The 11698-nt window shown below is 37.8% G+C and overlaps 1 protein-coding gene across 3 annotated transcripts in view; it reads left to right on the top strand.

The window, feature by feature from the left end:
- LOC111870713 (kinetochore-associated protein 1) overlaps positions 1–11698 on the top strand; it is a 91778-nt gene that overhangs the window by 34957 nt on the left and 45123 nt on the right. For all 3 annotated transcript variants that reach the window (XM_023863208.2, XM_023863207.2, XM_023863210.2), the window contains exons 11-14: positions 2367–2584; positions 5728–5959; positions 7078–7317; positions 10904–11101. In XM_023863208.2, coding sequence (XP_023718976.1) covers positions 2367–2584; positions 5728–5959; positions 7078–7317; positions 10904–11101 — 888 coding nt within the window. The remainder of the gene's footprint in view (positions 1–2366; positions 2585–5727; positions 5960–7077; positions 7318–10903; positions 11102–11698) is intronic.

The following is an 11698-nucleotide window of genomic DNA, read 5'->3' as shown; positions in this document are numbered from 1 at the left end:
GTTCGCAATAAGGAGTGGATACCCGGCTATCTCCGAGATGGCAGTTAATGTGTTATTGCCATTTTCAACTACATATTTGTGTGAACTGGGCTTCTCGATGTTAACTGAAATTAAGACATCAAAGAGGGAGCAGTTCAGATCCATCGATGAAGAAATGAGACTTGCGTTGTCAATGATTCCACCATGGATAAGTCGCCTGTGTGCAGCTATGTAGGCACAAGTATCACATTGAAGGTATGAGTAGAATTACTGTATTTACTTTAATAGTAATAGAAGTGTATTTTCTACACTCTACAGTGAATTTAAGTTCATTAATTGTTAATAAATGCATGAGTCTATTTCTGTTTAATGATAATAGAATAACAATATAATAATATTATAGTAATAAGTTGATCACGTTACGTATTTATATTAATTGTCTGATATCATGCGTTTTGAGGGGAATAACATTTTGGTGTGCCGTGTTGAGTCATGGATACTTCATGGTGTGCCACGAGTAGAAAAAGGTTGCGGAACACTGTTTTAAGTTCTTACAATTGTTAATAACATCATGCAGAAACAAACTTGTGTTGGGAGTGACAATATTACCAATTAATATTGCTTTAGAAATGATGTATGGCAATAGAAATTTGAAAAATGTGGAACTTTAGTTAAGTGTTTTTAAGTGTAAAAACATCATCTGTATTTAGCTTTTGATATGAAGGCAATAACTAATGAACCACTGGAGTTGGGAATTTGGAGTTTAGTATGGAGATGGATTATACATATACCTACAAATTTTCAATGAAATATTGTTCATGAGGAACTGCTATTAATACTATTGCTGCTGCTGCTACTGCTACTGTTACGACTACTACTACTACTACTACTACTACTACTACTACTACTACTACTACTGCTGCTTCTGCTGCTGCTACTTCTGTGATAATTGTAAAAATCAGCATATGAATACAGCGTGTTAACCCATTGGCTAAATTATATTTTATTGTTTTGTTATAGACTTATGTTACTTAAATATAGCACAAATAGCATGAGATTTGTTTGATTAAAGTCTATATGGTAGGAAAGTAGGTTTTATATGTTCTACTTGGAATTCTGTTAATTCATTAGATCTGAAACCTTCTCCAGTAAAAGGTGCTGAAGTTGGCTACTTACAGTTCCACTAATGAGGCTAATTTATAGGAATGTCTTAAAATATTAAAAGTTGTTCCTGTGCTTAACTAATTAAACACTACACCATGAAGGTGTATGAGGGAGTGGATGTATAGGTCCACATTTTCTTGACCTTGGCACTAGTTGGAGATGGGTGGTCAGCTTCACGCACCTGCTGCTTTACCCCTGGGGAAAGAGGCCCCGGTAACCATTGGATAAGAGGTTGGGTGGACCATAGAGCCAGTCTGGACGATTTGAAGAAGAGAAAATTTTTGTCTCCACTGGGACTCCAACCCCTCAGTCGTTCAGCCCATAGCCAGTCACTATACTGACTGCATTATCCTGGCTCTTAAAGTATTACCAATTGATAATTTATGTTGCTATGCTTTGATTCTTGTCAGAAGACTGTAATATGTTTCTTTGTTCTATGCACTGACTAAGGAATTTTGTGTGGTACAGCTTGTGTGAACAGTTTCCTTGCATTGTATTTTTAAGTGTCAGGAACTGAACAACTTATCAAGATGTGTAAGACCGTGTTCTGACACATATTACTAGCTTGGGGGGCTGGATATCATGTCATGGTCTCTAAATATAAAAACAATGAAATGACAGCAGTGAGTGTTCATTTGAAAAATGAAGGACATCATAATTCATTACTTATGCTGTTGGTAGGAAGATTTGTGAATCACAGTGTTACGTTTAAATGCGTGCACTGCTGCAAGGCTGTGTGATAAGCTGTCAGTGGATACCTAAAAGTTTGTGACAGTTATTCACTATACAGATAGTATGTTGGACGTCATCCATTTCCTGGTATATTTTTAACACACACAACATTTGGGAAATTGGATCCATTTTTATCATTGCATTTAAGGAGAAAAATGATCTCACTCAGTTGGGTTTATAGCAGAAGAGCCATTAAGAGTAGTACACTGTGACTTGAATGGACGTATATTCAGACTAGGACCAGTAAATAGTTCCAGTTGTGAAAGGTGTGATGATGAAGAAGAAATAGCTTAAATGTCCTGATTGATTGTGATGTTCCAGATGGATTAAGATATTGTCACTAGGATGGATGGCCGAAGGGTCAAATCTTAGAATGGAGATGCACGATGGATTGAAGGCTGTTCTGGTGCAGGAGTCATTTAATGTTCACCCTGCCTATATTCTGTTCTGCTCTAGAATTGTCTTAATGTGTGATTTATCATTCTGAACAGGGTCAGCTCAGCCAGGCTTCGCTCATATGGGCCAGACATTTTAATAGTTTCAAATCTGAGCTCTCAGAAGCTTGTGTGATAGCTCTGCTGAATGCAATTCCGGCTGGTGTCAAGGTCTGTAACTTGATTTCCTGGCTGAAACACTTCATCCCTTCAGTACTTCATGTCACTCCACAGTCAGTGCAGCATGTTGTCATCTGGGCCATAAAGTCAATTAAGTATGTTCATCTCGATTATTAATTATTTTTAAAATTCTCTGCTTTCAGGCACCTTGAGCTCACTGAATACAGAATAACCATCTCCTAAGGTCATCACTGGTTGTTAGAATCAGCCACATTATAGAATTAGATTTTAGAAAATGGATTCAGATTATCAAAATAGACTATACTTTTGGTATAAGGTTTTTAGTTAATAAGTTTCAAAATTTGTATTAAGTACATTATGTATTTATCAGATGCCTTTAAATATTACGCCAAATATGAAATTCATGTAATTTAAGTTGCAAGTGATTCATTGGCCAGCCCCCAGCCTTAGCTTTCTACCAGTATGCTCCAGATGATCAGGAGTTAGTGATCTGAAAGAACTATTTTTTTTTCAAAATGTTGTTTTCTTATTGTTCCTGATAATTCTTTCTTACTTGTTAGGTACGCCTCAATTTTTAATTCTCTCTTCCTGCAGTCATGTGTTGTCATTTCAACTTTCTAATCCCATTGGATGTACAAGGTGGTTGAAATATGACCGGGACTGATTTTTTTTAAAAAACCATAATTGCCAAACACTTACTTGCACATGTCAGTCTTCAACGTACTTCCTTCCGGAGTCAACACATTTTTCCCAAAGTTCTGGAAGCATCCTGATCCCCTTTTTAAAAAAGCTTGAGGTTGGTGCTGTATCCACTCCCAAGCAGTCTGGATGACAGTGTCGTCCACAAACCACATGCCTTGCAAGTCTGATTTGAGCCTTCAAAACAGGTAGAAATCACTTGGGGCCAAATCGGGACTGTACGGCGGATGTGTCAGAAGGTTCCATTTCCATTTCTGGAGGGTTTCCATTGTTGTTTTGGCTGTATGGGGGCGTGCATTGTCTTGAAAGAAGGATACCTGCTTTCCACCTGTCTTCTGCTTGGATCAGAACTTTTCCTTCACATCTGTTGCCAGAAGGTCTGAGTAATAAGTTGCATTGACTGTTCTGGCATCTGTCAGAAAGTCTACATGGATAATGCCCTGCCAGTCCCAGAAGAATGTTGCCATCACTTTTCCTACCGAATGGCTCCTCCGCGCTCTCTTGGGTTTGGGAGAGCTGGTATGCTGCCACTCGTGTGATGACTGCTGGGACTTGGGAATGAAGTAATGCACCCACGATTCATCGGTGGTCACTATAGACCTCAAAAATGCATCACCTTCATCTTCAAACTGCTGTAGGAGATGGCTGGCAGCTTGCATGCGCACCATTTTGTTCACGTCCGTCAAAGTGCGTGGTACCCACTGTGCATTCACCTTGTCATAGTGCAGGTGGTATTTCATGATGTCTTATACACTACCAACACTGATGGTCAGTATTGCTCCAAGTTCCTTGATAGTGATGCGCCTATTCTCACAAATAAGCGCATCTGCACAATCAATGTTTGGCTCGGTGACGGATGTTCGCGGCCGATGATCATGCAGTTCATTCTCCATGCGCTCTCTGCCCTCTCTGAAGCACTTACACCACTCAAACACACGGGTCTGTGAGAGAGACACTTCCCCATACTGTTATTGCAGTCTGTGGTGAATTTCAGCAGATGGGACGTATTCTCCAACGAGGAATTTGATCACAATGCGTTGTTTCACTCTCCATGGTACCTTCTGTTCACTCATCACTCTAGCATCTCCCAGACAGGACTGAACAGGTTCTAACCCAAACAGGAGGGAGGGTGGAGGTTGTGGCTACACTCTCTCAAGGTCGCACAGCTGCTGCATAGTGCAGCTTGTTTACGCACAAATCAGTCCCGGTCATATTCGAACCACCTTGTAAAAGAGGGAGTTGGCCGTGCCATAACTCAGGTGGTTAGTTGCCGGCAGCCTGGGTTGAGCCCAGGTCGGGTCATGCAGTATTTGTGGTGGATAAAGTGGCACTGGGGCAAATTTTCTCTGAGTACCAATTCTCATTCCACCAACTGCTCCACGCTCATCATCTATCATCCAGGGCAGGTACAATAGGCTAAATAGTGGCTTATGTACCAAGTGGATTCAGTCTCACCCCACTTCAGGAAACTGAACAGATGGAGTTTGTTGTTTGAACCTTATCTGTAGATGAAAACAGAATCGGTCTTCATAATGTCACTGTCCAGAGTGCAGCCTGCAACCCCTACCTTTCTGCTATATCCAGTTGATATCCCACTTGAGTCTGTTGGTGTTAGTCCACATTGATTAGTGCTTATTTTTACTACATGTTTTTTTAATGTTTTGAATTTCAGCTCTGTTTTATAAAATGTTAGTGAATGAGAAAAGGACAAATTTGTGTGTAACAGAAAAGATGTTTCATGCTTCCTTTTTTTGTCATGACTACTTATAAGGAGAAACAAAAAATAGAATGTCTGTAACCTTTTCTGGCTGTAGTGGTATGTGATGGCATATGGATAGAATATTGCCCCTAAATAAGTTCTTACATAAATACTCTACAATATTCAAGTGCATACATAGACTAACACTAACTTGGGTGTATTTTCAGGTTAACAGTGAAAGTGTTAATAGAATTTTGAGGGTCAGATATCTTCTAGTAATTTTTTGTACGAGTTACTGCATGGTTCACTTGATTTGCTGATTATCCAGAACTGAGATTCTTATGAACAAAGAAAGCAAGGCTGATTACTGGGAGCTGTGTTTTTGAAAGTGTGTTCTGTAGGATTGTGGGGTTCCATGAGAAAAACTATCTAATCCCTATAAAACTTGTTACCTCATAAAAAATCCGTGATCTAAGTCCGCAAGCGAACTATACCGACTGAGCGACCTCCGCTTGTCGGCTAAGTTTAGTGCCAACTTTTGCAGATAGAGGGTGTTGCGTGGTCAGCGCAACGAATTCCCACGGCCGTTAATTTCGGTTTTCTAGACCATAGCCGCTATTTCCTTGAAATAGCTCCTCAGTTATAATCACAAGGCTGAGTGGACACCGTTCCAGAACCATCACTTCTCAGAAAAAAATCTGGTAGCTCTGGGAATCGAACCTGGACCTCTGGATCTGTACCCAGGAATGCTGACCACTAGACCTCAGAGGTGGTCTTGTTACCTCATATCCATTGAATATGGTGTAATTTTTTTGTATCTTTCGAGTTCTGAAGGCTATTTCATGAGGAAAGTGATTCATGTTTGAATGATATTTTCAGGTCCTTGGAAGTTAAAAGAGCTACTTGGCCCACATCAGGGTTGGATTTTGGAGAGAAGTTACTTCAAACTATTAAACTGCAAGCAGGTTTCCATTTAAATTTTTGTCAGCAACAGCAGTCTGTGATTGACACTCATTGCAAGGAACTTACTGAAATGATCAGTGCTTTGAGATATTTAAAACAGTTGAAAGAGAATCACAAGATAGATGTTGCTCTTGTAGACTTTATGCAGGTATGAGGTTATAGTGATTGGTTATCTGTATTGAGGTTTTTCAGATTGGTTTAACGTTTTTCCAGTCATTAGACATGGTACTGCTCTTACACTATAAGAAATGTGCAATAAAGTATTTTGTAAAGACATTTGTATATAAATAAATGGAGAAGGATCCAAAATCGTAATACAGAACTGATAATAAATATTTTGAATATGGAGTGATGGTTGAGTACCAGGAAAGTAACAAGGACAAAAATATGTATTTTGAAACAGTTTTTCTTGTTTTTCTGTCAAAAAAACAAAAAACAAAAAAACAAAATTAACATAGCTCAAATTTTTATTAAATATAAAACTCAGCTTTCCAGTTTGAGGATAGACCAAAGATTGAAAGTATGTGAGACCATACACAAGATAAGGTAAGGTTTTAAGGCAGAAGAAGGGATAGGCGAGTGGGAAAGTTTACACAACTAGAGGCTTTGTGGTTTTAATTTATGTTTGATATTGTTAAGGAGATCAAATCTTCGACATTGACACTACCCATCAGACTGTAGAAATAAATAACAAAATAACACCCAATAACAGTGGTTATAATTTGTCTTAAGGGTGCCAGGTCTCAGGTAAATCAATGGATCTCACGTTGATTAAATGGGTTGACTGGCACTCAGGGACAGCATGAGCAAGACTGTGGTGGTTGAAAGAATGGGCACAAATGTTGGGTTAGGGATTCTCATGTGGACCCTTTCTGACTTTGTTGTGAGACAAATATCAGATGTACAGTATCAATCACCTTGTTATTGACTGCCTAATGCATACATGTACACAAAAGTAATACTGATCGTAGCTACTTTTATGTATTTTCTAGAATGACTGACTGACTGAATAATTGCCTCACTGTTATGCTTGTGTTTTTCATATGAAAATGGGAATGCAAGAACCAGTTTGTCTATACTAGACAGTTTTTCTTGTGAAACCCGTATGACTTCTTTGGAGGTCCTCAGGATTCTGCAGAATGAAGTTTGAAATATACTTTAGTAGATTAAGAGATTAATTAATATATCTGTATCAGGCCAACTGAGTAAAAATAATAAAAGAGGCTAATATTTTATATTGCCTGTATTGAAAATTGTGTGTTACAGAGTGAGAAGAGTGAGGTGGTAAACATTTTACTGGAAAAGGTAGCCCCTGATGACATCAAACCATTGGTGATTAATTTTCTCAGCAAGTTCATGTTGGATAATGGTTTGGTATCGGACACAGTACTGTCTGAATGTATGCATGGTATTCTCAGCCGCTCAGCAGGTTGGTGGTACTACTATGCAGAAGCACCTTGGGAAGACACTGTTGCTGCTATCATACCGTGCATCCATAACCTTGAGGTACAAATATTATGATGACTTAGGAATATTGCATTTCATCTTCATATTGTGTGTGAACAACTTGCCCAGTGTAGGGGAAAATAGCACAAAAGTAGGGGGTGAGTGCAAATATTCTACCTGATGATGGCCATAGAGAGGCAAAGCATGTTGTAAAATAATATATAAAGTTATACACAAATTGTGGTGACAGCCGATAATAAATTATAACTCTATGTTACAGTATGACCTGTTAAGGGAAGTGTTAACTGGTTATTTCTTGCACCAAATCTGCTTTTATATGGGAACTTCACAAAATTGAAAGAAATTGAATAGTCTCCATTGTTTGACTTGTCTCACTCTTCCATCAGTATAGATATTATACAGTCTACTCTCAGCTGTTGCTATTATTACTTTACTGATCATTCCAAATCTCAGGAATGTTCTCCTCTTGTTGTGGGACTTTGAGAATGCTGTTTTGAAGGTGTACTGTGCTACTCACTGCCTGCAGCGGTATTGCCAATTGCATTGAAATGTAGAGGAAGTTGGGTTCAGCATATATGCTTAAATGATGTTACCATTTCTGTGGTTAGAGGTAGATTGTCTGTGACAAACCTGATGTCTATGTCCCTTTCTGTAAACAGCAAAGTGCCTCTGCTTATATTCAGATGTTCCTACAAACATTGTGGTAATAGCTCTGTGGTAAAGGCACCAACATAAAAAGTCATTATTGTGTGATAATTCTGAACTGCCACTATTAAATACTTTTGCATTACAGGTTTTCTAGTTCTTTGTGATGAGCAGTTTTTTCTATGATCATTACTAGTTTCTTTCCCTAGTCGGTACAGCGACTGGCTGTGGGCTAGATGATCAAGGTGTTGGAGTTTGAGTCCTGGTAGGGTCAAGAATTTTCTCCACGTCATCCAGACAGTCTCTGGGGCTCACCCAGCCTCTTATCCAATGGATACTGGGGGCTCTTTCCCCAGGGGTAAAGCATATGGGGTTTGAAGCTGACCACTCACTTCCAACTAGTGCTGAGGTCAAGAAAATGTGGATCTATACAGCCATTCCCCCATATGCCTTTATGGCATAGTGCTTAATTAGTTAAGCACAGGAACAACGTTGCCTTTTAGTAGCTTCTTTCTCTGACTGTCTTGTCTATCAGTGCAACTTCTGTGGCATTTGCAGCAGATTTATGAAGCTTGGTCTGTACTGTTAAATTTGTAACTTGTAATTAAGGATTTGTTGTTCATATTTATAAAAATTTTTGATGCTGTTTCACTCAGTCTAAATGAACCTGTACTTTTTTCCTAGGACTAGTACTTATCTGTTACTATGTGATGGTTCTTGGACAGAGTAAGAGTGGAAGGAAAGGGAAAGAAAGACAAAAATATTGCAGGAACATTCGGAAGTTGGTCGCAAGAACATTGGTACATGCCTACAGAGTAGCCACAGAGCTGATGGAAAACACTGACCTTTTTTTTTCATTGGTGCTGCAGCCCTCATGTGGGCCTAGGCCTACCTCCATGAAACTCTCCATTTCACTTCGTTTTTACTAGATCTTAAACATATGGTAGGACTCCTTGGGCAGGTGATCAGCTCTTCGCAAGGCCTCTACCTGTACACAAACACAGAAAAACACACACAAACATCCATGCCCTGAGTGGGATTCGAACCCACGATCCCAGCTTCCGAGCGAGCGAAGAAAGTGCATGCCTTTGAGAGTAATTTGCATTTGTTTTTACTCAGTTGCTCCAATTGCATTTGTTCACTTGTTTATTTTTATATGCAGTGTCCATAATGTTAGATCTGCTGCAACCACTGTTGCATCCCGTGTGAAAAGAACATCTTGGCCTGCAACAGTTTGGATTTCATTCTTCCCATACTTGGCTTCAGTGCATTTCATGTATCCACAGATGTGTACCCAGTCTCCTTGGGTGATGGGTGCAAAGTTTTCATTGTTAGATTATATCATGCATTTGAAGTTTTGAATGTATTTCTCTTAGCTACCCAGATCTTTAATGTTGCTCATATTTTAAGTTCTTGGGGTTTGGTCTAGGCAGTGTAATAATCTGAAGAGAGAGTGTTGATGACAAGGCTACCAAATGTCATATATGTGGATTTCTATTACATGATAGAAGTCTGTTTTCTTCACATTCTTCAAATATGTTATTCCCATCTCATACACAAGTTTAACTGTAAGAGCACCAAAAAGTTAGCCTTTCGTCCATGAGTTTGCAGAAGATGCTTCAGAACTTGAGATCACTTTATCTGGGAGTTGGTATTTTAGAACTAACTGTTTTCACATGCTTAAGCCAGCAGTGGGGTAAAGCTTCAGTGTCTTGTAAGAAGCAGCTCTATAGGGTTGATGTAATTATTACAGAATAAATTATCACATTAATGATTTTGCCATTTATATAAATGATATTTTCAGTAGTGTAGTGTCAATGCATAGGTATTTTTGTTATAATAAAATGGAAATTGTAGTTTAAAATGTATTGTTACCAAACATGCAGATACAACACTAATTACCACAGCAGTTAGAATTTTGCAAACTTGCATGTATTTATTTCACAGGCAGCCGAATGAATCTCAAAGGAACTTGATTGGGATCTTTTAAATATTTACACAACATTAATGAAATATTGTTTACTGTGGTTATGTCTTTCATGTAGTTAAACAATAAATTCACAATTTAATTATTAATGGGATATTGTTGATTTTTTTTTTTAATTCAGATCAAATTTTTATGAGTTCTTATGCAAGTTAAGGCAAGCCATTGAATACATTGTTGACAGACCTCCAATCAAGATTCAGTTCTGGGGTGGAGTTTTTATGGCTATTTTCAGTTTTGGGGTGTGAAGCCTGTTTTAGTATTTTAAAAATAAGTGACTGGTTCTTTCCAAGTCCTCATAAATATTCATAATCATACATGAATAAGTAACAGAAGTTTATCAAGGTAATCACTTTAATAGGAGTAAGAAATCTTGCCTTTATATGTTTTGGCCATTCTTTGCCATCATCAGAAGGTACAGCCAACACTATGAAGAAGACACTTTACATACTCATATGTTATTGTTGAGCATGGGTTGTCATTATAGTGTCATAAAGGGAATTATAGTTATGATAATTTAGACTAAATAGTTAATACACTTAAGAGAAGTTGTGAATATTAAGAATAATTTGTTAAAACAAGTTAAAATAAGTTAAAAAATCCTGTTAGTAGATAGAGGTATATAATAATGGCCTTTATTTCTATTGTTGGTTACATGGAATTTTATCAGCTGTTGTATTGTGGACCCTATGTCCACCATGACACATCTCATCTCACACACTACATCATACTTCACTGGATTACCCAGATTGTACAGAAGGACATACAGCCCACAGTACAATAGTTGATAAAATTCTGCATAATAATCCTTTATAATGTTTACTTCTATTAAATTAATTGCACTTTATGAACTTTCACTACTTATTCATGTATTAAGAGGTGTAGCAGTTCAGGTTGTCTCTTATAAATCCATAATCATCCTATTTCTCATTTAGTTGTTATAGCTTTGTGCTTTGGTTATCATAAATAACTAAATATTGCATTTGTTTTTCATAGGTGCGCATAAAATGTATAATATCAGTGCTTAAAATGGCTCCTGTCCCATGGAGTTCAACTGTGGAATGTATTGCTAGACAGGGCCTGGAAGTAGATCATCCTATGATTGGTTTGGTTAGACATGAACAAAAAATGATGGAAGTGAAAATAGTTCAAAAGAAGTATGGTTTCACAAAACTCTCAGTGGAAAATTGCAGTGTAAGTATGTAGATTTTATCTACACTGAAGCATGAGTCACAGATGGAAGTACACAACTTCAGAACATATTGTAATGTGGATGGCCAGAGCATGACAATAGTATGAATAGCTTACAGACAAGAAGGATGTAGTTAAGTGATGAAGAGTTTTGAGGAACTGTATGTTTCTAAGTGGGTTCTACAGATATGTTTATCTGGTATTAAACTTCATTATGAATGAAGAATTCTGTCTTCTGGGATAGAATGCTGTGTAATCCAATGAAACTAAATAGATGATTCAGAGGAACACGTTGTCTCCATCTACATGGTCAAATAACAAGCCAGAAGCAGTTTGCATTGAAGTCTTGAAAATTCAGGACTCGCACATGTATACTGTATAGTCTGAAAGTATTTGGGTTTTCTATCTGTTGGCATATTCCTCTAATTATCTTATTGTAATATGTTGTGTAAATCAATTCTTTAGGTTTCTAACAGTGGTGTATTACACTTGGGATTATTGACTTTCTGGACTTTTTATTCATCTGATATTGTTGAAGAACACAAACTGCAGAAGCTGGACATTTTCATATTCTTATATTAGTGGGCAGGAAGGCACCTA

Source organism: Cryptotermes secundus, unplaced genomic scaffold, assembly GCF_002891405.2.
Source record: "Cryptotermes secundus unplaced genomic scaffold, Csec_1.0 scaffold59, whole genome shotgun sequence".
Taxonomy (NCBI): domain Eukaryota; kingdom Metazoa; phylum Arthropoda; class Insecta; order Blattodea; family Kalotermitidae; genus Cryptotermes; species Cryptotermes secundus.
The sequence above is the reverse complement of the archived record's forward strand: the minus strand, read 5'-3'. Positions and strand labels throughout refer to the sequence as shown.